General features: G+C 43.9%; 4 protein-coding genes across 4 annotated transcripts; all 4 read left to right on the plus strand.

Moving 5' to 3' along the window:
• Window positions 1-346: 346 nt before the first annotated feature.
• Window positions 347-808, plus strand: rnaseH. Its single transcript has one exon. The coding sequence runs from the start codon at window positions 347-349 to the stop codon at window positions 806-808; it is 462 nt and encodes a 153-aa protein (YP_006666138.1).
• A 21,381-nt stretch (window positions 809-22,189) lies between these two features.
• cox2 (cytochrome c oxidase subunit II) lies at window positions 22,190-23,110 on the plus strand. The gene has a single exon. The coding sequence runs from the start codon at window positions 22,190-22,192 to the stop codon at window positions 23,108-23,110; it is 921 nt and encodes a 306-aa protein (YP_006666139.1).
• Window positions 23,111-26,461: 3,351 nt separating this feature from the next.
• nad4L (NADH dehydrogenase subunit 4L) lies at window positions 26,462-26,764 on the plus strand. Its single transcript has one exon. It carries the CDS (start codon window positions 26,462-26,464, stop codon window positions 26,762-26,764), a length of 303 nt encoding a protein of 100 aa, YP_006666140.1.
• Window positions 26,765-26,923: 159 nt separating this feature from the next.
• On the plus strand, window positions 26,924-27,520 carry atp4 (ATP synthase F0 subunit 4). Its single transcript has one exon. It carries the CDS (start codon window positions 26,924-26,926, stop codon window positions 27,518-27,520), a length of 597 nt encoding a protein of 198 aa, YP_006666141.1.
• The last annotated feature ends 305 nt before the right edge of the window (window positions 27,521-27,825 follow it).

A 27,825-nucleotide genomic window follows, 5' to 3' on the forward strand; every position in this document is an offset into this window, starting at 1 on the left:
YTGTACTAGGGCCAAATCTCTTTTGGATGGTCTTGGCATCCCTCYTTGGTCAACTCCTTTAATTTGCCCTTAATGGCTCAARGTCAATCTATCTTCCAACCAAAAAACCAGGTTTCATTTGTGTTGGGGTCAAGTTTTTGGTTTATGTTGCTGGTTCCTGTGGAGGTGGAKAAATCTTGAAATTTTTGACCCRGATCAACCTCCCCAGATYTGCATTTGGAACTATGCCAGGGAATGGCGACTGGCCACTACATCCTTGCATTCTAAACCAGCTCGAGTTGAAGCTTATCTAGCTTGGGATCCCCCCCCCCCACCAAASTGGATTAAGGTGAATATTGATGGTTGCATGAAGGGTCCCAGCGGATCTATTGGTGCTGGTGGTCTCTTGAGAGATAATAATGGGAACTGGATTTCTGGGTTCACTGCCAACCTTGGGAAGGGCAAAATTATAGCTGCAGAACTTTGGGGCCTTTTTTTTGGATTACGCTTGGCTTGGATGAGAGGTTTTAGATCTGTTGAGGTGGAGGTGGATTCTGCTACTGTTGTGACTCTTGTTAATCAGCAGGATAATTCTCTCCATCCTCTCCACACCCTGATCCGTGGCTGCCAAGCTTACTTGAAGATGGACTGGCATTGCAAGCTCTCCCATATCTATAGGGAGAAGAACTTCTCTGCAGACTACTTGGCAAGCATTGGATTGACTTATGACCTGGGTTATTTTGAATCGCAAAGTCCTCCTCCTGGTTGTATTCCTTTTCTGTTTGAAGACTCTCTTGGGTATGCTCGACCCAGAGAGGTAATTAGATAGTTTCTTTTTTGTTTTGGGCCATTCGGCCCCCCAAAAAAAGAAATGTTCCAGCTACCTTTGTTTGCATATGGATTCGCATGGATTTCGCGGAACTAGAGAAAGATACTGCCTCTAGAGATGAGATTCCAAAGATTCGATCCGAAGCTCTCTCTATCGACTCCTCCTTCCCCGGCATAGAAGATCAGATCAACGAGTTCTGGTGTAAGCCCTTCCTTCTTCCCTAATCCAAGCAACGGCAATACAAGGCAGAGTACCGCCTAGCTTCGGATGCTAGTTCAGAACTTTTGATAGAAGGTTTCCCGGTTGCATTGGTTAGTAGATCCGGGGGGTGTTGATTCATTCTGCCTCTCTCCAGTTGCCGGCTGGTTTGGGTCTAGGCAGAGAAAGACAGATTTACAGTTCTGCGCCCAAAGAGAGAGATTAACTACGGAGACTAAGCTGCCTCCTCACCGCGAGGATTTGATCCATCTTTCATACTGACACCCGTTTACTAAACTACTTGAGCCCGCACCGATGTTCGTTCATCACAGTGATCCGGGATCAGAAAAGGTTTGGAAGACATAATGCTTCCTCTGCTCGTCATTGATCGAATGAACTGCTATTCCTGAACGTGGATGCATGGGTTAGCCATGTTCCATTGTCGCCTGAAGGGCCTAAAAAAAGAGCTAGAACAGGAGTTTAGTGGTCCTGTAATAGGGTTGGGTTGGTTGGGCGGAGCTCCCGGACGCCGACCCGCCCCGCACGCTGCCGATCGGGGAGTGGATGAAAGATGAGTTAAACTGATGTTAAGAGAAGAAAAACAAATATAAAAATGTTTATGGTATCGCGCGAAGCGCGGGCGAGGAATCCTCCTTATTTTCCGGATATGTTGGACCCTTGCTCTCAGAAGAATGACAGGACTAGAGTAAAGAACGTAAGTGAAGTGCATAGAATTCAGTGCGGTGACGTGAAGAAAGGGAAGGGACTATCCCTATCGGCCAATGATAATCAAAGGCACTCAGCTAGAGCGGCAAGCCAACCAACAGAGAACACATAACTGAAGAGTAAGAGTGTCGGGGTCAACAACTCCTCTACCTAGCCTGTACTAAACTTAATTTTTGTCGAAGTCAAAGTGCTGCCAGCAAGCTCTATGCTTAGCTTCAGGTAGATAGAGCCGTTCCCCCACGTGCATCGGGTCACTTCTCCTAAAGTGTCCTCCCCCCTCACGTTCCCAAAACGATCGAGTACCTCCATTCTCGGAGAGGTAAGAAAGTCTCGGAGGCGAGTGGGTAGGTGTTCAGTGAAGACGAGGTGACGGACTAAGCGGGACTCTTGATCAATAGACCGCTCATGGCTCAGATCCTTATTTATAAATTAAGGATAAGGAGAAGATAGTTACAGTAAAAAATTTAAGAAAATGTGGGCGAGCATAAGCCGCAGTGACCGACTGACCCAATGGCTTATGCTCGCCCGAAATATCGTAGAAGAAGTTGTATTTATGTTGTTTTTCAAAACAACTTCCGGCAACACCCTCTGTCGCCGTTACAGAAAGGCTCCCTTCCCTTTTTGCAAAGAAAGGTCGAAGACGCAGGCATCAACGAATGCAAACAGGTGGAACGCCCACGGCTTCGAGATAAGGAGTTCAAAATTAAATTCCGTGTAGTCAGGTGCGCGTGCTAGACACTTTAAGATAATATGTTAGTCTTGTGTGCGATAGGATGTCCTGTGCCCGAGACGCACAAGGTATACTGATTTCTGAAAGGCCTAGGCCCAAACTAACAGACTTTCGTCATCACCATCATGGCAAAACATCTGATACCCTCTCTCAAGGAGATTATTCCCCAATTTCCGAGTAACAAACTCCTTTTTCAGTCCTACTCTCCTCGTTCTCTTGAGATAGCATGCCAACCGAAGAGGATCCTCGGGCAAGCATAATGGACGAGTCGCAGCCCTCAACAGGTTCATATCCAGATCATCAGACAAGTGTCGACCTCTTTTTCAGCTCCTGAAGAAGAATACCACATTTGAGTGGACGTCTGACTGCGAAGAAGCCTTTCAACCCCTCAAAAAAGATCCCGGTAAGCCTCCTATCATATCCACGCCGGTCCCCCACGAGGTCCTAGGTCTGTACCTAGCAGCAACAGAGTCCTCAATTAGCTCTGTCCTATTCCGCTGGGATGGGGGACAGGAGAAGCCGGTCTACTTCACCAGTAAGACCTTATTGGACACAGAGATGAGGTACTCTAAGGTCGAGAAAGTTGCACAAGGATACAGTCAAGAGTTAGGTCTGGACTATGAGGAGACCAGTTGTTAGGCACACAACTGCGAGGCTTATCTTGGCTTTAGCTGCTACAAATGGTTGGAAGCTTAGACAGTTAGATGTTAAAAACCGTGGAGAATGAAAAGAAGAAGTCTACATGAGGCAGCCTCAGGTTTTTGAGGATAGTGAACATCCTAATTTTGTTTGTAAGCTTCAAAAGTCCTTATCTATATGGACTTAAACAGGACCCAAGGGCGTGGAGAAGTTCACAGGCTTGAACTTTAGGATTCAAGGTTTACCATCTTAGCTTAAACACTCACATGAAGCTATAGGGGTTCTATTACTGTATGTTGATGACATTATAATTACTGGTTCTGATGAGAAGATTCCACAATCTGTTATCAGTGACTTGGGTGAAGTCTTTGAGATGAAAGACAGGGGTGCCCCCACTTAGGGTTGCGGATTTCTTATATTATAAGAAAGAAGGTAGCACCTTTGTGAATCAAGGAAAATATGCCCAGGACATCGTTGCGAGTGCAAACATGTCATCCACCTTCACTCCTCCTTCGTCGGCGCCTTCGTAACCTACATTACTCACTTCGTTCGCAACTCTCCTTTGTAGCCGTCGGTGCGTCGCCTTACTCACCACCTCCTTCGTCGGTGCCTAGGGCCAATTTCTATCAATGCCTTCCCTACGGCCGTGTCGCATTCTGCAACAATTCTATTCTACCTACGCGTAAAATTTATCATGGGCATTTTAGGTCAGAAAAGGGTGTCCGGTCCGACACAATTCTAGTTTACCTACGTGCGAAACGACACTTTCTTGTTTTGCTTCTTTACTCCATAGAATGGACAGACATACTGATTGAATTGGGGCTACAGAAGATACCATGACCGATTGGCCTTGTTTTTCCATGTTCAGCTCGGCCCCCTCCTCCACATCCACGGAACTCCCGCTTGAACATAACCGCTGCGTAACCTTTACTTAATAGCTTTTATTTCATAACCTAGGCTCATATTTACCCACTTTCGGCAATACGAATCATAATCGATGGTGAGAAGTGGAACACCTCCTTCAGACCAACTACAGAGTAAGCTTCTACCGCGCCCAATAAGGGCGGCTTATCCCGGTTCTGGTTCCCTCCGTGCGTGTATCCATCCTTTGATCTCATCTGTATATCATTTCTAGTACTACCTTGTGCTATTTTTAGGCTCCACTGAGTCAGCTCGTCCACTTTATGTTATAGTTGCAAGCTACCTATTATCGTCGATCAGCAACCTTCTCTCACAGTGGCTTAATGAGAATTTTGTATGATAATTGTGTGACGCCATGGCTTCGCCTTTGACGCTTTCGTCTTGTTGTTTGGTACAGTAATAAGCAGATCTGCGAAACCTCTTACCCGGATCTTACCATTTGCCTTCCTGTTGAGGTTGAATTACGTGGTATAAGCAAGCGAAGCTTCGCTTGTAGTCCCCATCTGTTCCCAATAACTAGCTCAGTTGCAGCAGAGGGCATAGCGGTTCTAAAAGAAGCTATTGAGTTGGCTTCTTGATTGAGTTGGCTTCTTGAAAGAGATGATGGAAGCAGAATAAAGTGATAGGCGGAGTCAGATATTCGACTGGAAGCCTCATACCGATATGAGATTTATACTCTAATATTCAATTTCGTGTATGGGGCATGCACTTGTTCCACTTTCACGTTGGTCAAGCTACTATAGCGGAATGTAACCTCAAGAATCCACTCTTTTTTTTAATGAAATGCTTTTTTTCTCAATTTACCGTCCTTTTCAATAGACGTCCAGTTAAGATTCCGGCTGGACGAAAGCATAAATTATATAGAAAGTATGCCCTATGCTTCGTGAATAAACCTAGGTAAAAGCGAAGTTGTCCATGTCAGGGCAGTGGGAATACATAGTTGGAGCTACGAGTTCCAATCGATTAATAAGACAACCGACTTCGATCAAAAAAATGAAAGCTAGCCGAACCAAAGATGTTGCAGGTTACCAAACCATTAAATCTGAGTGAATCGAGGCGGCGTAGACATTAAATCAAAAGTCTAGTGAGAGCGCATCGGAGAGTGAGAGTGATGAAGAAGATTTAGGCCTCAAGTTCAGACGGATGAATCGAGTATGCCAGAGAATACAAAGTGTCGGGAGAGGTTATGAAATAGACGAATTCGTGGGGAGATAACATGTTATCTGAGAATGCGTCGTTGTGAATAGTAAGTGCTCGGGGATGCTTTCTATCAGAGAATGCAAATAGAATAACCAACCCACTTTTGCTGATAAAGATTCACAAGAAAGTCAAGTTATTCCTCCTCTTCCCCAATCACCATCCGAGTAAACTCTTCGGGAGACCAGTTTGATGGCAAGCCCGCCCCTATTTCCTTCATCTTATCTTGAAAGAAACTCGAAATATTATTAAAGGTTTCACTCTGAAAGTCTCGAGAAGAAGCATCCGAAGAAGAACCCTCGGAACCATGTGGGCAGCTCTGTGAACAACTCCTCTCTGAGGGAGAAGATTCAGAGAAGGAAATTTGAATCCAATCGTCAGGATCAAAATATGTGGGTTGCTCGGGATGCAATTCTGATCCATATTGATAGATCGCGAGTTGCCGTCTCATTTTTATTTTTTTTTAATTCTTCTCTGTCTGCTTTGGTCACAGTTTTTGGGGTGAATAATGCGGAACTGAAGTCTTGTTTTACGCGAAACTTCTTCGGCGTTTTGAAATTCGAGGCGTGTTTCGCCATAACTGAATGGGATATTCTATTTGGGGTTTCTTCCCAGAAAATATATATATACAAAAGTCCCGAAAGCTGCAATCAGAGCTGCAGTCGGAGCTAGAGACGAGGAGCTAAGCGTCTAGGATGACTCACACCGTCAGTGTTCAGTCATCACGTATGATATTTCAACCTGGCTGTTCCTGATTGAGTTCTTTATTCATATTATATATTAAATTTTCTAGGATATCCGGTTTCGCCGTTGAAGGACCTGTTCTAGTGTTGCAAGCTAGGTCAAGTAATCAAGCTAGGTTCAGTCTTTCAGAATCCCTCTCTCCTCCAGTGAGAAAGAAAGTAAAGTCAAGAGGGAGAGCCGAGACTCGAAGAAAGCTTGGAGTGGAAGAAGGGCGTTATCGGATTTGAAGCGCTGAGTTACTTAAGCAATTCTTGTTATTGTTATTCTATCTTAGAAGTAGTGCCTATATTGTTTTGTCTTTCTTTTTCCTTTTCTTGCTGGGTTTCAGCGAGCAGCCGCGATCCCTTCCTGAGCGGCCCTCTCATTCTTGCAGTTGTTAAGGTTAAGGCCCTTCCACTATTAAACCGAGTCTTGCAGTTCTCTTTTACGGAAAAGCCATCGTATACACACGGAACACTAACCTTATCTCGAAGAAAAAAGGGCTTTCCTTTTATCAATCCCTATTCCTGACTAAAGATAGGGAGAATAGAATAAGGTACGACCTAATTCTAATTACTTACAATCAATATTTCTTTCTTTGTTGTTCAATGAATTCATGTCTCTTCTTTTTTGGCTGCTCCCACGACAAGTTTTTTCGGTATTTACATAATAAAACTTATCGTAGTGGCACTCTTCGGTCCGTTAAACCAACTCCAACCAAAAGTTGGCCCTTAACCAAAGACGAGATTGCACAACTTCAACATTCAATCGTACAGCGCTGCCCATTAAAGGTAGCGGACAGCGACGCTGACGGATTAAGTCATAACATCTGAGCATCAGACCATATTTGTGAAACTTACTTAAAAGGTCTTTCCGATCAGGACGTAGACAAACCGCAGGTGGATCTAATAGTTGTTCCAAAGGTAAAGTGAAATCACAACAGGCTTCCTCATACCACCGGACATATCGTACGAGAGATTCCACCCAATATCTGAGCATGACTCTCTCCACGTAGAAGTCCCCTTCTTCAGTGAGCTTACGCTCCAAATCATCCCGCACAGACAACAAATACTTGTCATCTGGACGACACGACTCCAAAAGAAAATACCGCACCATACCAAGGTGATAGCAATTAACTACTAACCCATCTGGAAAACCTAACCAGATAGGAAACGGTAGTGGTATGATTCCACCAGGCGGGAAGGCCACAAAAACGTGCCTATACCAGTGTAGGTTATATTGAGGTTTTTATTCCTTAGCCGAAGCTTGAACAAACAACTTGACTTGCCCAATCAAAGGAGTTTGCAAGCTGAGGCAAAAATGGCCGATAGTTTGGTGTTCTATTGAAGACAAGATTCTTTCTTGCCATCCAAATAAACCAGAAAAGAAAGAAAAGAAGTCAAGTTCAGTGGGCCGAATCGAAGTCTTCCTCCTCACGCTTTCTACTAGGTTAACAGCTTCTGCCTATAGGCCCGTCTTTGCGTTTAGGCTGGATACATTCCTTTCAAAGCGTGATAAAATCATTGATTTAAAGGTAGTTTACTTGCTTAGTGCTTGCGCTAAGGGCTTATAGAAAGAATTTACCTTGGTATGACCTTATCTTCTCCATTTCTTGGTGCAACCTCTCTCTTTTCTTCGGCATAGCGACCCTATTCTCCATTGAGTGTTTCGTACTTCCTGAACCCGCACTTGCGACTTCTTCAAAGTGATTGTATTCGGCGGCATAATTGTATTTTTAACGACTTTATCACTTAAAAGATTGGATTTTCGCCCAGAAGCGGTTAATGCACGAGGAGATAACGGATTTTTGGATCCACGATTTAGCTTTCATTTAAGGATTTCTTGTCATGTCATCAAAAAGGCATGATTCTCTTTCTTGGTAATAGGTGGAAGTCTTCTTTTTCCGTAACCTGAATGGATTGGTACGGTATTCAACCTAAACAGGAGTGGAATGGTAACAGCAATGGCGTTAAATGAATGCTAACATTGGGCGGGCCGCCAATAGGCTGAGGTGTAAGCCCTTTATTGGAGCCTGGCCCTGCAGCTCAACCTGGGAAGTGCGGATAATCAAGGTAGAAACCTCGCTGTCAACTGGATGTTTGGGACCCCTAGCCCTCGGAGAGGATAAAGAGTAGAGTTGTTTTGCCTTTGACTCATTAGCATGAAAGAGTCTGTTCCCACGTAACTTCAACAAGTTTCATTCTTACTCAAAGACCGAGCTGGGAATAGAAGAAGAAGCCTATAATTCTAATTACCCAGATCAGTTTCAAACTATACTCTAATAGCTCTAGCTTAGCGTAGGGAAAGACGCTAAATTACTAGCGGCAACAAGCACCCTTAACGTTTAGGCACGGAAGCAGAAGCCTGAAATAGATATTTTTTCTTCCCCCCTTTGACCTTAACCGATTTTTTTATTTCTACTAAGCTTCTCATAGGAGGACTCTTTTATTTAGAGCTACTGGAAAAAGGTACGTAAGTACGTCCCTATTCAACCTCTTGGGAAACTTCATTCGGAATTTGCGGGGTAGGGACAGTTTCACTCAGCTGAGACCAAGAGCTTCTTCTCTTTCATATGCTACATCGGCCACATCCTTTGAAGAATCCGAAGATGAATCTGGTAACCTTGCATCCGAAGTAGCGATTCCCTTCCTCGCTCAGGAAAGTAAGAAGGAAAGGCATAAAGCAAGTACTGCGAACCACGAGATTAGACAGTTGTGATTGCGCTTTCACCCATGATGCTTTGGGCTAGGATGCTAAAGAGATGGCTATGAGAGGGTGCCTGTAGTAGCTTGACAGTAGGAAGAGTCTAAAGGCCTAACCGCAGCTATTGAATCAACTATTCTTATTCAAGCTTTCTTGACGTCTTTCTACGCGGAAAGCTATAGATTCATAGATCGGTCGTTCCAGATGTGATGTTGCAAGCCGCCGATCAACGCAACCAATATCTGACGCGAGGCCTTTATACGATTACGATAAAGATCGAGTCGATTAGTCAGCTTTGCCTTGTTGATAGGCTAAAGCATAGCAGCTCGAGCCCAAAAGCTCTAACCTCTACATATCGCCCACTTCCTTGACTTGCTCAGCGGCCAAACAGGCTCGAGAGAAAGCGCTCCAATCCGCCTCAACACGTCACACCGCCTTTGGTGGGTGCCTTCGTTATCCTATTGTGTTTCTCCCTCTGTATTATGCTTTTGCTTGCATCTGTTCTTTCTATCTCTTTCAGATGATGTATTTTTACCAGTTGCATAGCTAAAAATGCACTTTATCAATAGGGTAATCGAGCTTCGTCAATAGGGGTTCATCGCGAGGGTGAGGTTCTGAGCGCAGCGAAGAAGTGAAGAAAGGTTCCGCTGGGTGTCTGTTGCTTCATTGGCTGTCCCTACCCACTCTTTTATTTAGGTTCAATAGCCTTCAAGTTAGTTGCATCGGATGGTCCTTCTGAACCTTGATCGCGGAATCAGATTGCCTAGATGAATATGGTGAACAGAAAGGGAGTTCAAAACCTTCAAGCTTAGAAAATGAAAACCAAAAGCAACAAAACTCATAACAAAACCTTCGAGCCCTCTTCTCTATCGATTCAAGCCACTTCGCTCCTGGGATTGATGCGAGGGTAATAGCTGTATTTGGAGCTGTGCCTGACATTCAACATCGTCGTAATGGCGCCCCTTTGGTAAGATAAACTTTGTTTCGGGCATGAGCCCTAGTACCTTTGCCTCTCTTGCCCTTGCGGTGAGTGGTCGAAGGCTGTGGAGTTGTTTAATCAATTTCTAGCCCCTTGGGCTTTTCTTCGGCCTTGGGCTTCTCGGGCCCTTTATCGCGACCTGGTGCCGAGATCACCTCTTCTTCTGAACTAGAGTCGTCACCCGAGGCCGGGTCATAAAGCTTGGAATCCGCACAGTAAGCTTCGACCCAGGCTTCCGATCTGCGAAGACTGTTTGTACTTTTTGTCCTCGTCGACATATTTGAAGCATTGATGGAGGGTGGACGGAACAACAAAGTTCCCCTGAATCCAAGGCCTTCCCAGCAGTAGATTGTAGGACGTGTCGTTATCAATCACATAACACGTGATTTCAGACTTCAAGTCTGCCAACTGACACTTAAGGCGAATCTTACCAATCGCTCTTTTGGAGTCCGCATTGTATCCTTGGATGGTCATCTTAGTGTGACTTAATTTACTGGTAGGGATTCCCAGGTGAGCTAGAGCACGAAGAGGCCTTCTATTTATGGCGGACCCCGGGTCTATCTGCACTCATGGTTACTCGGCCTCCCCAATGTACCCGGATATGCTCGCGTTGTTTCAATAAAAACAGCTAATTTCGATTACCGCTTGAGGGCTTTACTCACTCTGCAGAACATATAATTGAAAAAGAGTTTCCAACATTCCGGCAACCCCACGGAAGATGCCCCTGTTGGCTGGCTATTATTAGTATAGCTTTGAAACGGCTATAACAACATACTTACATTAAACTTAAACCACTCATGAAAAAGAAAGCTCGGCTTCAGTGACTTAATCCTATGGTTTAGCTACTTCTGGTCCTAGCGAAAGTCTTTTTTTACTCGAGGTACTTAGTGTTATTGGATGCCCGGATTGTACATTGGGGAAGACATTCTAACACTCTAACATAATAATAAGAAAGTAAACTCCCTATGGTCGAGCAAGTAAACTACCTAACATCTCTTTTTCATAAAGCATTGGAATAGGGACGGGAGAAGCAAAATGTCAGCTTATTATAAAGAGTCTTTCATTGTTGTCGAAAATCGCGAAAAGTGGATTACTATTGGCGAAGCGCCGTGAATCGCAAAGACTTGATTTGGCGTTCGAGGCCTCTCCAATTTATTTGAGAAGTAGAGACATTGGTAAGAGAATGAGTATTCATACATCTCCTCAGAGGCAGCGTTCGGCGGCTTCTTTGTCTTAATCTAAGCCTCGGGTGCATCTTGACCAACCAATGCCAAACAGGAGGGCTAGGCTTGGCCCACCATTTCACAGGGTTGATGCCACAAAATGAGTATTGTTGGCGTGAATCACAAAGTCTTTTGCCCTTCGCACACATTTGTTGATTAGCCGACAATGTGCGAAAAGACTCAAATAAAGAAAAAAGGGTTGAATTTCCTCAGTAGCCCAAAGTATGCAGGAGCTCGCTCCAAAGAAGGAAGAAAAACAATAGCTCGGGAATTTATATCTCAAGAAGTCGGAATGCGAGAGTTGGGGCTCATTCGAAGCGTCTTCATACTCAACCGCCAGCGGCTAGCTTTTATGATTGTCTTTTTCCTCTATTTGATTGAATGGCTTTTCCTTTTAGTTAAGCAGGTTTGGAATTCCTTGCTCTATCATCTATAAAAAAGCGAGTAAGTAAGTAAACTGCCGCATCCCCAAGAGAGACGGACGAAGCCGCCAACCAATCGCTGTTAGCAGCTTCTGCTTGTTCATTCCTCGTAAGTGTAACGGACTCAGAGGCTGCGCATTGCCCTAAGAATCTTAAGTTTGATCTTTCTTATGAAGGGATTCGGCAGCAAAGACCCCTGCGATATCTTTCTGTATGGATTCCTTGCCTTTGAATCAAAGTCTATGTCCGATAGGGCCCGGGGTTTGGGTCACTTCGACTTCCCTTTTTCTACAGGTATTGGGGTCTTCCGATGAAGGCTCAAATCAGGTGATCACTTCCGGCGGTAGCTCAAATTGGAGAGGATTAGAGGTCTTCTCCCGCATTCCTCAAGAGAGAGGCGGGCAGCCGAAAATGCTGTTAGCTCAATGCCTCTTCTTTCTTCCTTCCTGCCTGTTGTTTCTTGCTCGGCGCTTGCCGCTTCTTCTTGTTTGTTGCTTTGCTTGCTCCTTCTTTCTGCGGGTAAGGAGCTCGGTGGGGAAGGAGAGTGAATGCAGCTGCCAGCTTAGCTTCTTTCGGTTGAACGAGTAGACTACCTTTCCTTTTAAGTCACGCGAGTAAACTTCCTAGCTTCTTGCTCTTGTGTTGTAGCTATTATCCTAGGTGATATGCCTGGTCACAAAGAACTCGCTCGTCGTAAGTGAGGCGAGCGCGGAGACTATTCTTCTTTCTTAAGATCTTTATTCTCGCTAGTCAGGAATTTCTTGACTTTTTATACGAAAACTGGTCCAATGGGGGAAAGCCGTAGTAACATATTTTTCTTGCTATGAAAAGAATGCCTTACCGGACGCTACACGTATGATCCAGCTCCCGGCGTTACATCCTTAGTTTCGTCGATAGAAAGAGGCATTCGCCGAGGAAGAAAAGAGTCTGTCTGGGGCAACCCTCGGGTGAGAAGTGAGAGTCGGTTTCATCACAAACAGATATTCGCGTATATAGAATAGAAATGGGAGCTGCTATTGCTATGTCATCTGCTGCTGTTAGCTCAAAAGGAGTGAAGTCAACAGAAGGAGAAGCTATTGAATCTTGTTTCAGAAGGGCTACTAGACTATAAAGAAGGGATCGATCCCAGACCGGGAATCCTGGATTCCTAGATGGCGAGAATCAGCCCTTTTTGGCGCTTTGGGCATAGCATAGATGTTGGTGAGAGAATGTATTTTAGAATACGAATTATCTATTTCTAAGTAAAGAAATCCAGCAGAAAAGCCGCTCCGGTCACTTTAGATTCCCTGATTATTGCTGAGGCTACGGCAGGCAAAGAGGTTTTATTGAAGGCTGCTGCTCTTGCGTTGACTGCATATGTGAATGTTTCAGATTACCTAAAGGAGTATGTGATGGAACAATTTCATTGCCTTGCGCTGGAAGTTGTGAGAAAGGGGCCCGGCCGGCAAGAAGAGATCCCTTCCGCCCTATTCAGAGATGGGGAGGAAGCGAAGCTACTTGTTGAAGCCTTGGGCTGAGAGAATCAATGGAAATAAATGTCTGTCGTTTTGACCAAATGGAGCGTTCTTTCAGAACTTCTTTTCTAAGAGAATACCAGGATCTTCTTCGATGGGCCCTAGTCCGACATTGGTGGGGAATAGAAGGAAGTTGACTAGTCGGTTGATAGTGAACCATCTCTCAAGAAACAATGCGGAATTTTCACAGCCTCTCAGGAGTTTTGGAACAGCTGCGGCGCCGTTTCTTCTTGATGAGCCTATTCGTGTCGCTTCAGAGAAAGCTTTGGCAGCTAAGGCTGTTCTGAAGGCTAAGGTTGGACGTTCTCTTCATCAATTCGAATCTCGAGACTCAAAAAGAGAGTAAGCAGAACCAAGTCAAGATGATACGGATCAACCCCTTGTACGAATTGTTGACTCCTTTCTTCGTACAAATTAGACCTAGCTCGTAGGCGAAAGATACCTTCCTTTGCAATACTCCTGTCGGCGGGATCCGCCAGTGCCCCCGTGTGTCAGGCCCTTTCCTCAAAGAGGTCGAGGGGTTCCTGTCCCATTCATACTACTGTTGGCTTATGTGGTATGTCTAGCGGATGGTGAATCCTACCCAGGATCGGAATTGGATATTTCCTCGGTTTCCGAGAAGTGTCTTAATGGGTATCCGACCGCCTTCTAGCATGTATGATGGCTATCGTGGCCTTCCGTTCCACCAGATATCATGATTATCCCTATTGCGCAGGTGCCTCTCTATTGGTTTCTTCAATTCCTCCTATTCACGTTGCTGCCATGGCCAGCACAGGATATTCCTCTAACTCGTTGTTCCCACGCGCGTGTCATCAGTGCAAATTTCGAAATCATCTTATGCATAACTCTTCACTCTGCTTGGGAAGTGTTCGGAGTAGCACGAATATCCTATGAAGGGGTCGATCGCTTCGCCAATGGGACAGCTAACTACGAAATGTCAGGAGTTAGGGGGGGGGGCTAGCGACTCCGAGGGAAGGGGTGAATAGACCACGAGCAGCACGCTTGCTTCGGAGGGGATCCGCAAGGCTTTAGCCCAAGACTTATTGGAAAGGTAATGAACTATGAGGCGGTGTTGACCCTGCAATAGCTCCCTACCTATACCGCTGCCGTTGCTTTATCAGATGCCGAGCCCACTAGTTCGATGCATCAAACCGCTACCTCTCCCACCCCTTCCTCCGATGCCGGCTATCGATCTGGAGAAGCTGCAGGAAATACAATTTTGAGTGCTGTCAGCTCATATAGATTTCCATCTGTACCTAGATTCGCCACTGGCTTCTCACTCGTGGCAAGGCTTTTGATCGTAAGTAGAAGCAGGGCCGGACGAGGCTAAGGCTAACTTCCCTCCCCCGACCAATCGGACGTCCGGGAGAGCGAGGCGTCGTGTATATTCATTCGATTCCGATCAGCAACTGAGTGAATCCGTCTCCATTGGCTAAAGTTCGCGAAGTAGAAGCAATGTTCATATGAAATTCTTCCGGGCATACGGAGATAAAATCATTTCTGGCGGTCGGGCAGAGATCTATTTTCTGTAGCGGGAGGAAAGCCCTTACTAGATAGGGCAATCCGAGGCATCGGTTTACGACATCGGCATAAAAGGGAAACGGGAAGGTTTGATAAAGGGTAGTAGGTGTAGGTCTTTCCAGCCGTATTCATTAATGCAATGGAACTCCAAAACTTGAAGAACTGGCCTTGGTTGTACCTTAATTACCTTGGTGCCCAAAGAATCCTCTTACTATGATGCAGTTTAGACCCATTAGTTGCACCCTTTAACAAGGTTATTACCAAGCCAGTGGTGAATCGTTTGAGGCCTTTGATGAAGAAGTTAATCAGCCCCCGCCAGGTAGGCATATAAGTGAGAATATTCTTATTGCTCAGGAGGTTTTTCGATACCAAAGGGTCTACCCACGACGCATCTCCCTAATTGCATCTCTACGCAAGGGCTGGTCGAGCCTTTATTCAATTCATTCAATTTCATTGGCCGGTGTAGCGTTGGTCCAACCTAATACTCATTTCGGATGTTCCCGCCCATTCCCTCCCTCTCTCGGTTGGGGAGAACGCTCCTCCCTCCTCTTTGTCTAGTTGGTCCCGCGAATTCATCCGCTTTCAGTGAATGAGCTCGGTTCCTACGATTGGAGATTCCACCGGGGATGATAACACAACAGATTGATTTCGCGACGGATAAGGGAATGGTTTCTCTGAGGGCTTCGTGCGCCATGCCCGTCCGAACGGATCGGTGATGGTAACAAGACCCCCAGGAGCGATGGTAATGGTCCATGGTTCCGTAAATTCCACTCGATCCTTCCCAAGATGATCAATAATGAGGATTTCGACCCCGAATAGATACACATCTACGCCCAGCCTCGGGAAAGCCCTTCTTAGGCCTTATTCAACGCTTGAATGCGCAAGGCCGAAACTCAAGGCGGGGCAGATAACCTTCTAACTGAGGCCAGGAGATATTCTATTTTTCGGATTTCGAGCTAGCTCCCAATCATGCCTTCCCAGATAAAGATGCATTCTGTGTTGTTCTGGTCCGGAAGAAGAGGCTTGGATCAGCAGAACTGGCATCTGTCCGCCGGATCGATAGCAGTGTGAGGGTGTTCGTAGATCAGAGCTCAGAAGATGATCGCCCGGAAAGTCTCTTTCGTCGAATTCACCTCTCCCACGCCCAATCCTAGACTAGAACAGGAACGAATCTTTCAATTGCAGTCGACCACAAGATAAAGAAGCCGATTGAAGCAAGCATTAGTAGTATCCCTTCCTTCGTTGTGGATCCTTCTCCCTTTCTTATTTATAATAACTCTTTGGCTACCAACTCAAAGAGTAAATAGTGGTAAGATATGGAGGTTTTTATCTCTCTTAGAGCTTTGAACTGACCGGCCTATGATCATTTAGGGAGAATTTATATATATAGCAGGTGCGCTTGTTTGTGTCCAATCCGGAGGTGATGACCGCCGGAAGGAAGGAGCTAGAAGCGAAAAAAAGTATACACGGGAGGTTTGGACTGCTTCATCTTGATTTTGAACATGGAATTTCCTCTTCTGAGGTAGCAGAAAGGCGAGAAAGACTAATCTTCGAATTCCGCTTGAAAACTAGTCCCGTCCTTGCTTTTCTAAGAAGTTACTATCCCCTCGGGCAAGCATAAGATAAGATTTGTATGAAAGAGATTTCGTTTCACCGTTTGACTCTGAAGCTTGATTTCACACTGACAGGTTTGAAGGAAATTTAATTCACTAACCCTTTCTTACTCCCAATACTTCATCACCTGCGACAGCAGGGACGGATACAGGTACTCGCTTACTTGATTGGCTCAAAACCTTACCGCCTGAAAATCGATATTTCGTAGCAGGATTAGAAGAGAAGGTAGTTTGGTGTTAAGGACCCACCCTCCAATTCATATTATTTATTCCCCCCAAGCCGGTTCATCTTTGCTTCCTTGCATGCCGCTTTGTTAACAACCGGCGAGACTCTCCTTCTCAAGCCAACCCCAGGTCGGGACGAGACTTTCTTTGAGCTACTAGGGAGCTACTTTCTACCCTAGATCTTCTCATTGCGTTCAAAGGAATGCTTAATCCCTCTACAACCGCCTAGAATTCGTGAAAAAATGACTTTATTCGCTTATCCAGTTTGCGTTCTACTCCAGCTTTCCTGGCTAACTACTAAGCTTTCCAGGTTCGCTACTCTAGTTGAACTCGGGTTTCCCTACAAAGTCTTTCTTAATTGGCCCTTACCTGCCCTGCCCGTACTATTACTAGATTGAGCACCAGAACCGAACTAAGGCTCGTTCCATTATAAATTTATCCTAAATTGAAAGCAATGCGGATTAGCACAGAAAGCCTGGCAGGAAGTATTTTATTTGAAGAATTGAACAAAACTCAAATTTCTGTAAATCATTAAAACGGGACTTTCTTTAAAGAAAAAAGGTCTCTAAGGCTGGTTCAAAGCCCTATTTTAGATAGGAAAAATCCCATTTAATTCGGGTTTTATATTCTGAAATTCCTTATCCCCACTGAGGGAAGTAGCTAACCTAACTTCATATGGATTAGTAAGGATCAACTGGGAATAAAACTCAACGTTGCGAGCTCCAAAAGTGATCCTGGAAGGCCCACGGGTAAGCAAAGATTCGAATTCGAGATTGGCAGAGAAACGGCCCGTGCGAGCACGAACCAAAGGAAGGTGCCAAGCCGAAGTGTACAAATCTCATAGGTCAATATCTGCTCAGTCTCTGTTAGCAGCTTCAGTAGGATTCAGGTCTTTTCTTTCTTTCCTGCGAGTGTTGAAGTGGGGAAGTCCGGATCAATCCGTCGAAAGAGAAGCCATCTCAGTCTAAATGGAAGTAGACCAAGTAGTTTCATAGGAAGAAATGTGAAAGTAGGGGCTGCTAAGCGCCCAGACCCAGAATTCATTGAAAATGGAGTTCTTGGTACCGGTCAAGCAGAAATAATATGAATAGCGAGCCAGCACTATATTTATAGATTGGAAAGAAGGGACTCTCCAAAGAGAGGCCCGAGCGGAATGAAGTTGTGCTAAATGAACGAGTTGTCCAAAATGCCCCTTGTTAGCTGTCGCAGGAAGTGGTGAGGGCTCAGGAAGTGAAGCAAGCTCGACCAAAGGACAAGTCTGTTCCTGCTTCGTCCTTCTATTCCCGATTGAAGAAAAGCTTAAATTTCTTCCACTCTCGCCACTGATTCTACTGAAAGTTAAGTCACAACTAAAATTGAATGAACTAATAATTCAATTGATTTGACTTCTTTCAATGAAAGTTTCCGGGATTCGCACCTACCATAAACTCCCAGTCGTGAACTTCCTTTACCTTTAAGGAGAGGAAGGGGAGTTCTCATTACACAGGATGGAGAATCAATAGAATAGACCTCTTCCCCCTATTGTCGACTCGGAACGAATGCTTGAATGCTCTGAGGTGAAGGAAAATGAAGCAAAGGCAAAAATCCTCAGAACGAAGAACGAAGTTAAGAAAAAGAGGTTAATGTTGAAATGGAATTGGCTGTTGCCGAAAAAGCCTTTTCTCCCGAAATTTTTTGCTAGCGGACCAGCATCCTTGAGCGGAAAGCTAGGGATCACCCATTCTTGTTAAACAGTCTTTTTATAAGCCTTCGAGAATGCGTTTTAAGTTAAGGCACGCTACGCCGGAAGTACGAGAATCCTAAAAGAATTCCTTCTGTTGCCAGAGAAGAGAGTAGACCGAAATGGTCTAGGGAAGCTAGGCTATGCTTGGTCACCAGAATGTAATATCAGGACAAGTCATGGTCTAAGTCCCTATCTTCCTGTTAGCAGAGGAAGTAAAGTTCTACTTTTTTTATATTGATCAGCAAAGCAGAATTACAAGATGTGGGAGAGAAAAATAAAGTAAGAAAGAAAGGGGAAGGAAAATTTGATTAGCTATAGAGAGCAGACATGATCAATAGTTACGATACGAACAGAGAAGGAACTGCAAATGGACAGAATCCGGTCTTATCACTTTCCTTCATTCCTGCTGCACATTCATATGTTGTTCTCAGATGTGGCACTTTCGGACCGGACTAGAAGCGGCTGCAGATGGACCATCATCCGATGTGGGACTTATGCCTTTCCGATCGGATTAATGAGACTCGGATGCTATCGACAATGAGTATACAGAATTTTCATTGTACAGCTGTCAAAAGCTAGAAGGGATAATAGGCGTAGATCTGAGTAAGCAATCCTCGCTAGGAAGACTAACATTAGCAGTCGTTAGGCCTCAAAGAAATCCCACAAAAAGTTATCTACGACTTCAATGATTTTTGTCCTAAAAAAGCATACTCTTTTAGGGAGATGACGCCCTCTCTTACTTCTATATATTAAAATTGCTTTCTTCCGGCTTAGCCGAACTACTTACCTCGGGTCAGGAGAGTCACCATTACCGCAGCTTTTACTCTGTTGGGTAGAAAGGACACGGGGATGAAAGTAAGAGTGATTGACCGGACTTCATTTCAAAGGAAAGTTCTTTAAATTCTGACTAGATAGACACCTACCTTCATTCCATACCAAAAAAGGTAGACAAGACTGCTCTATCGGTTAGGACTAGAACTCCAAGCTCCTAAACTTCTAACTCATAGCTTTACTTTAGGCACTCTAGCTATAAGCTTTTTTCTGCTATTGCATTTTAAAAGAGATTACCTTGGGACAGGAGATTATGCGTTTCCGTTAGCTTTTTGCCCAGTTGAAATAACAACTGCTCTTTCCTCCTGATCTGATGGATTGACCTCGCCAGCTCGCTTTTCAAACTCAAATCAAAGCTTTAATAAAAACGTACTTTTAAACCTATTAAAAACGAAAACGAAAGAAGCCCGCATCCCCACTTTTCTTTCCCACCTTCTCTCTTGGATGTTTCTCACTCTAGGAGTCAGCATCAGTTATAGAAGATCTTTCTTCTTTTAAGGACCCGGAACTCAACAGAATCAAGGATGGTAGCTGACTAGCACTCACAAGAAGGCACTGATGTGATGAGTTTCTTGATTTACTAGTCAAGAGATTCTCCGGAGGGCTATTACTAAAGATTCCAGAAGGAATTTCCTAATCACAAGTGGTACGGTCCCAATGAAAGTGTCTCTTAGCTGGTTTACAGGCTTCGGAAAAAGGAAGAAAATAACAAGCACTGTCATAACTCCAAGAGTGAATTGCCGTAACTGCTCAGGATGTTCTTTGTCGAGTTGGGCATTCATTGATTTAGGATTGGATTTTTTCCTTAATAACTTAGAGTGGCAGAGATTGCCGGGTTAATGCGTTAAAATATATGACTATGTTTATACGAAATTTAATAAAATTAAATAAAGGGTATCATAATCGGAAGAGTCTAATGCCTTCCTATCCTTAAGGGCAGTCCTTGCGGAAGTTGGTGCTTAGCTTAGCCGTCCAATCGTGAAGTGAAGTTATCATAAGCGGATTTAGGGCTGGCTTCTTCCTGAGCTCTAGTTCAGTTCCTCGGATTGAGATAGAGAGCCTACCGACCCCTTCCCTTACTCAATAGGACTGGCTATAGAAAAAGTTAATATAGATAAAGTAAGGTGTGAATGATTGTCTTGTCTAAGGCTGACCGTACCTAGTGCTTTGCTTAGTTAGTCGTTTACCTTTGCTTTGGAAAGCGGTTCGGAAGCAGCTCTTATAAAAGGGGCACTTACTTTCATTCCTGAAGGCTATCCTAATTTAGGCCTCTCCCTCAAAGGGTTCACCTCGTCATTAGGTAGAGACGCCAGCAGAATATTCAATCATGAACCTAGTCCGTTGGATATCTTTCCCAGTACAATCCAATCTGCCTCGATAGAACAGAGCCTACTATCCCCAAGCCCTTGTATAGTAGGCTACACCAAGCATAGCCTTGCCTATTGATGAGGTTTTTTCCTCACGGGGCAGGAAACCTATCCTAAACCATTGACGTCTAAAAGACAAGTTCTTTTGTCAAAAAAGGATCACACTCTGGCTAAGAGGAATTACTCCATTTCCCTTTCTTCTTGTTCTTGGGCAAATGTGCGTATTATCTATGATTGGTATCCCAATAGTCAAGATCTTATACCAACCTTTAGAAAGAGGAGTGAGAACGCTCGCCCATAGGACGAAACGAGCAGGTCGGGCAAAGGCTGATGCCAGCACTGGTCCTCCTACTTTACTATCCTAATCCGACCAGTTTTCAAGCTTTAACAAGCCTCTTTCTCTCCCCTGTTGAAGTAGCTTTTTTGTTATCTATTTTTATATATCTTTCCCCTTGCGATCCAATTAAAGTCTCCTTGCATGTAAGTTTCGTCCAGTTCCCTCTCAGCTCTTTCCCGTAAAAATGGATAATATTTTTTTGGGTAGTGTAGAATATAAAAATATAAGTATAGGCTTTCTTCCAATATAAACTCTCCGGGCAAGAGTAATATAAGGCAAGTAAGTTATAGGTGTAAAGCCAACAAGTCTCTTTTACACTTGAAAAGATGACTGACAATACCTATCCTTCGCCCTCTTCTTGTTCAGTAGAGTCATTTTCATCCCCCTTTACGCGAGTTATAGTGCCCTGTAATCGAGTTGGATTCCCTTTTTGTTCCATTCTTCCTATTGGCTGAGTAGTTTAAAGTGTAAATTGCAAACAAAATAGCTAACAAGTCAGTGTAAGAAAGAGAGTGAGTGGGATAATCAATAGAAAATATCCATTCATTCGGACTCCCAGTAAGAAAACGTATTCATATTGCTTTATATTGGGCCATAGCTAGCAACTCACCGTACCAAGCGCGTTCACCCCGGAAGGATACCCTTTGTCTATGTCAGCCAAACCAGATGGGACGAGACTAGTCCGGTCAAGAGATAGAAGATGATCATCTAGCTATAGCTCTTATTATCTTAGTTGCTTTTTAGTCTTCACATGAAAGGTGCTATTAACTAGAAATAAGATCAGTACAAGCAAGACTTTCATTTTCCTATTGTTATCCCAAGAGCACATTCTATTTGAGAATAGTTAGTAAGACTAATTCGAGTAAGCAAGTCCAGTGCTATCGGTTACAAGTGCCTCTTTCGCCGTCACCCATGGTACCAGTTCATATTTGGTTACCCGAAGCTCATATAGAGAATAGAACTTGAACGAGGCCTTCCCGACTTTACCGTCTCAAGCAAGCCTGAACGACCTTACTGTCTCAACCCTGACTGACGACTAGCTTTACTTGATAGAGTTGCCTTCCATGCCCGGTTAAGTTCGCCCTTAGGGGAAAAAGCCTTTCCTTGCCTTACCGGACAGTAAGAATTTAATTGCCTTGAAAACAAAACAGAAGTACTACTTTGGATACGCTATGATTCGCATCTCTCATTAAACTTTTATAATACAATCTATGTCCTACTCTTTTAGTTTTAGCTTTCTTCATTGAGTAAAAGGAAATTAGCCTTTCAAACAGAAGGCATATGATAGCTCATTCCCGGACTTATTTATATCGTAAGAGAGAGAGAGAACCTCCTATGCCCAAAGACTCCCATGCTTTCCGTTGGTCAACAACCAACCACAACTCACTATAATTCTTCACTACTCGTACAGGAAGGTAAGAAAAACTTGCTTTTCTGGAGGGAATCAAAATGACGTAAATCCCAATTTTATGACCCAGGAACAGATTTTGCTATTACAAGTAGAAATAGAATTACAACTCGAAAAGGAAAAGCAACTAGAAAAGGAAAAGCAACTAGAAAAGGAAAAGCTATTAAAATTACAACTCGAAAAGGAATTAAAAGTAGAAATAGAATTACAAGTAGAAAAGGAAAAGCTATTAAAATCGCTTGAGTCGCTGCCTTGTGAAAGAAAACATCATATGTAAGTAAGTAGCATCTCGAATAGAAATATCCCTTCCAAATATCTAATATAAAGTTAGATTTCTATTCAAAAATAATAAATAGAAATTGCGTAGCGTAAGAGAAGAAAATGCCCAAAAGTCCCATGTTTTTCTTGGTTGGAAAAGCCCAACCGGCGACTTCCGTCTTCCTGAATTGGGAGAGCAAGAACAAGTCCCTCTTCTTTTTTTGGGGGGGGGCGGAGCAGTTAAAGAATGAACCAACCCAAATGATTGTTCTAGAATGGCTATTCCTCACAATTGTTCCTTGTGATGCAGCGGAACCATGGCAATTAGGATTTCAAGACGCAGCAACACCTATGATGCAAGGAATAATGGACTTACATCACGATATCTTTTTCTTCCTCATTCTGATTTTGGTTTTCGTATCACGGATCTTGGTTCGCGCTTTATGGCATTTCCACTATAAAAAAAATCCAATCCCGCAAAGGATTGTTCATGGAACTACTATCGAGATTCTTCGGACCATATTTCCTAGTATCATCCTGATGTTCATTGCTATACCATCATTTGCTCTGTTATACTCAATGGACGAGGTAGTAGTAGATCCAGCCATTACTATCAAAGCTATTGGACATCAATGGTATCGGACTTACGAGTATTCAGACTATAACAGTTCCGATGAACAGTCACTCACTTTTGACAGTTATACGATTCCAGAAGATGATCTAGAATTGGGTCAATCACGTTTATTAGAAGTGGACAATAGAGTGGTTGTACCGGACAAAACTCATATACGTATTATTGTAACACCTGCTGATGTACCTCATAGTTGGGCTGTACCTTCGTCAGGTGTCAAATGTGATGCTGTACCTGGTCGTTTAAATCAGATCTCTATTTCGGTACAGCGAGAGGGAGTTTACTATGGTCAGTGCAGTGAGATTTGTGGAACTAATCATGCCTTTACGCCTATCGTCGTAGAAGCTGTTCCTAGGAAAGATTATGGTTCTCGGGTATCCAATCAATTAATCCCCCAAACCGGGGAAGCTTAAGCGTAAATGAAAGAGTAGGGTGAGGGATAAGGGGGGAAGCCACTAAATTGAAGGCTTCGCTCGCTCGCTCTAACGTTCGTTTAGTAAACAGCGAGTGGAGTGCATAAGCCCCTTTAGAGATAGGGGCGAGTACTACACGAGCTCGTAAGTAAAGTACGGAACGAGCCTTGTCTACGAAGCAGAGCGGCCTCGTCTTGCTTGCTTCTGGCGAAGCTTCTAGCACTAGATAATAGGCATTCTAGTATGGCAGGAATACTACTTTATAGGCCGACCACTACATAGGAGCGATATCGAAGCCAAGCCGTATAAAGGCGAGCAGCCCTTATAGCAATAGCAAACGGCCTACTTATAGCCCTCTTTTTTCCCCGGAAAAGAAAGTTTTTTCGGGTGTCTCAGAGCGCGGTGAACACGGGTTCTGACAATAAATACGGTGTTTCTGGCCCCTGGATCTATGTTGCCCCGGAGGTTACGAAGTAAAGGCTGCGCATGAATGGATGATTGGTCCGTCGCCGATCCTGATTTGGATAGGGTGATTTAGTTCAGATTGAAATCGAAGCTTGGGTCGTGAATGAAAGTAGAAGGCGCCAAAGGCGAGGTAAGAGTGCGAGACGCCGTTTATTTAGTTAGCGAGATGGAAGAATCTAATGGGTTTGTTTCTTCACTTCGTTCCTCCCGTTGATCAAACTAGGCAAGATGTACCAACCGGGGAGACTGGCCCATCGCTTAGCGAGTAGGCTCGGTTTAGCTTAATGAAATGGAGATTTTTCCAACAAGAGGCACGCAGTAGCTCAACCTTGGGAAGAGGCACACACAAGGTTACCATGGATTTGCGAGTGAACCAACCGCGCTTGCTATCAAAAGAAAGAATGATTCGAATCAGGGAATCGGCACGGCCCGAACCCCTAATTCTTCATGAGATGTCTTTGGCCCGAGCCCAAACATGGATTAAGGCTATCCGACCTCACAAAGATTGCTTCATTTTCACAAATATAGATTCTCGAGGAGGCTATGGAAGATCCAGATAGCTTCGTATTGCCTGAATCTGAGCCGGGGTGGGTGATGCAATTGTTCTTGATTGGCCGTGTATGTATGCCACTTTGTGGTCCCTCTTTATTCTGGCTGAGCGGCGGTTATCTGGGGGCTCTGGGCTTCCCCTAATAGCCTGTGGTCTGTTGGCTCCTCTTAGTCCCTCAAGTAACTTTCGTACCTTGTAGCGGTTTCTTCTAAGGCTGTTTTGCCAACACCACCAATTGAAAGAGAGTCAGCCAGAGATGGTGATTACTTGGCTAAGGTTCTGAAAGAAAGACCATTGCCCTCTAGTTATTAGCCTTGTTTCTGACAAAATTCCTGATCCTAGGCTCAAACCGTTTAGGTTTTTTTTCTATGTGGACCAAGCATGATAATTTTAAGCAGGTTGTTGATGAGGAGTGGAATGATTCTGACTTGGACATTGTGTCCAAGTTGAGTAATTTGTCTGGGAAGCTGTATGAATAGAATAAATAAGTTTTTGGTCCATAGAAAGAAGAGGATTTTGGCCAGAATGCAAGGGATGGCTCTTTGTAGAAGATATTCTCCTTTCTTAATTCAACTAGAGCATAATTATCAGAAGGAGTATGAAATTTTTCTGGATCAGGAGAACTTGTTTTGGAAACAGAAGTCCTTGGTTACAAGGTGGGGACAGAAATACAAAGTTCTTTCACATTTCCACTCTTTTAAGGAGAAGAAGAAACTAGATTGAAAGGTTGAAGACTAGTGATGGAATTTGGGTTAATGATAAGGAGGCTATCAATAACTTAGCTGTGGAATACTTTACCTTTTTCTTGAGCTTAATTCTGATTCCATGGTTGTGGATTTACCTAGATTATTTCCTGTCATTGAGCCTGTTGATCTGAGGTAGGAATGTGTCTGAAGAAGAAATTAAAGATGCTCTATTCTCTATTGGCCCACTCAAAGCCCCAGGGCCTGATGGGTACCCTGCTACTTTCTTCCATAACTGCTGGAATAGTTGTAAGGAGGACATTATCAAGCTGGTTTTGAGCTGTTTCTCTTCCGGAGACTCTCAATGACACAATTATTGCCTTGGTTCCCAAAGTTCCCAGTCCAATGTCCATGCAGACCTATTAGCTTGTGTAATACTGTTTACAAAGTGATTTCTAAAAAAATTGTTAGCAGATTAAGGCCTTTGATGAGCCATCTTGTGAGTCCCAATCAGGCTAGCTTTGTGCCTGGGAGATTAGTCAGTCGGGTCAATCAGTAGTGGTGGAATTGTCCACACCACAGGAGCAGAATGAGAAACTGCTCAGCCAGCACAGCCCGCCGCACACGAAAGCAGCAAAGGAAGAGCGAGCGCGCTACGTACGCGAGCAGCACGCTACGCTAGAACGTTATGTACAACGCAGAGAATGAACGCGAAGGCTCCAGCCCCGTGGCATCGGGTTCGCTTGCATATCTATCGCCCCCTCGATCGCTTTAAAGCGCGTGCTCCCATAACGCTTGACCCCTTTATTCATGAAAGAAAGTGAGTCGAATTCGCTCTTCTCTTCTCTGCTGGATTAGCCTCATTGGATGCCGCAACCCATGCTTCAATCTGGTCAAGGCATTGGCATTGTTAACCAAAGACTGAACCGAACCGAGCTCTGTTGCGTCAAACTGACGCTATTCCAACCGCTTACAAACACTAATAGGTAGCTTTACTGACTGCATAGTATATATAGGAATGGAAGATGTCACTGATTGAATCAGAGTAGCTCTCCCAGCCAAAGATAAAGATTCGGCTTTCCAAGCAGCAAGCCTTTTTTGGCTTTTCTCAATAATCTCCTTGTAGGTGGACTTGGTGACTCGAGAATGGATGAGGGGCACCCCAAGGGAGTTACTTAGTCAAAGAAGAACCACAAACATTACTTATCTGATGGGCAAGACCAGCACCAATATTAGGAGAGCAAAATATCTTGGACTTTTCAAAACAAATTTGTTGCCGCACAAAACCAATCCAAACAGACTCGCTTTTACTTCCTCCATAAGCACAGGTCTGCCAAGAGCAATTATCTTACTAGAACCAAGAGAGGGAAATCCGCCAGGGAGTGAACAAATATTCCCATTAACAGATTCCTCAATGAATAAAAAGCTAACAGCTAAGTTAAATTTATTGCTTATTCTCTTTTCGTAGACGCGGAATGATAATTGAGAATCATTTAACGAAACGCCGAGAATCTCGTATGTAATGAAGTTAGAAAGTTCAGGAGAGTGAGAGAAAGTACGCCCAAAACTCCCATGCCTTTCTGGACCAACCAGATTTCCGACAAGTCTTTCTGTTATAGCAAGAAGCGGAACTACAAGTGAATCTTATCCGAAATGGATCCTATCAAATATTTCACATTTTCTATGATCATCTTTATTTTAGGTATTTGGGGAATCCTCCTTAATAGACGAAATATTCTTATTATGTTAATGTCAATTGAATTAATGTTATTAGCTGTGAATTTGAACTTTTTGGTATTTTCCGTTTCTTTGGATGATATGATGGGTCAATTATTTGCTTTATTGGTTCTAACGGTGGCAGCTGCGGAATCCGCTATTGGGTTAGCCATTTTCGTTATTACTTTCCGAGTCCGCGGGACTATTGCTGTAGAATTTATTAATAGCATTCAAGGTTAAACATGACTCCTAGAGAATTACAAAGAAGTTCTCTTCTCCTTTCGTTCTCTTCTTTCTTTTTTTGGTTGGCAGGGTCAGGGCCTTTCTCGCTGGGCGAGCGCATCCGATTCAAAAGTCCTTCCCGTTCAGTTTCTGCAAGGATAGAGATAAGCTTTCATAATGAGATTTACTTCCACGAATATGCATGCCAGAAAGATGCTATTTGCTGCTATTCCATCTATTTGTGCATTAAGTTCGAAGAATATTTCAATCTATAATGAAGAAATGATAGTAGCTCTTTGTTTTATAGGCTTTATCATATTGAGTCGTAAGAGTTTAGGTAATACTTTCAAAGTGACTCTCGACGGTAGAATCCAGGCTATTCAGGAAGAATCGCAGCAATTCCCCAACCCTAACGAAGTAGTACCTCCGGAATCCAATGAACAACAACGATTACTTAGGATCAGTTTGCGAATTTGTGGCACCGTAGTAGAATCATTACCAATTGCACGCTGTGCGCCTAAGTGCGAAAAGACAGTGCAAGCTTTGTTATGCCGAAACCTAAATGTTAAGCCAGCAACACTTACAAATGCCATTTCTTCCCGTCGCATCCGTCTTCAGGACGATCTAGTCACAGGGTTTCACTTCTCAGTGAGCGAAAGATTTGTCCCTGGGTGTACGTTGAAAGCTTCTATAGTAGAACTCATTCGAGAGGGCTTGGTGGTCTTAAGAATGGTTCTGGTGGGGGGTTCCCTTAGGAATAAAGAAGACAAATAGAATCAAATTCATGTTCATGCTAACAGAAGAGCGGATCCAATACCAAAAAAAGACGACCCCCTAACCGAAATACCTCACCTCACTTACGAAGAAATAGTTGGAGCTGGGCTCCGAACTATGAGAGTTTGCTTTTGTTTCATGTTTCTAAGAGCGGTCTGATCCCTTATTTGATCAGACCGCTCCTGGTGTTCAAACTAGTCATTAATGGTCGGCTTCATTGGTACCCTTTCGGTATGCGTTGCGAACACTTTCATTTTTTGCGTCTCATCTTCTCTAGAGAAGCAAAACTTTTTCGAATATAGCCG

This window comes from the organism of the source record quoted next, mitochondrion, assembly GCF_042453785.1.
Source record: "Malus x domestica mitochondrion, complete genome".
Lineage (NCBI taxonomy): Eukaryota > Viridiplantae > Streptophyta > Magnoliopsida > Rosales > Rosaceae > Malus > Malus domestica.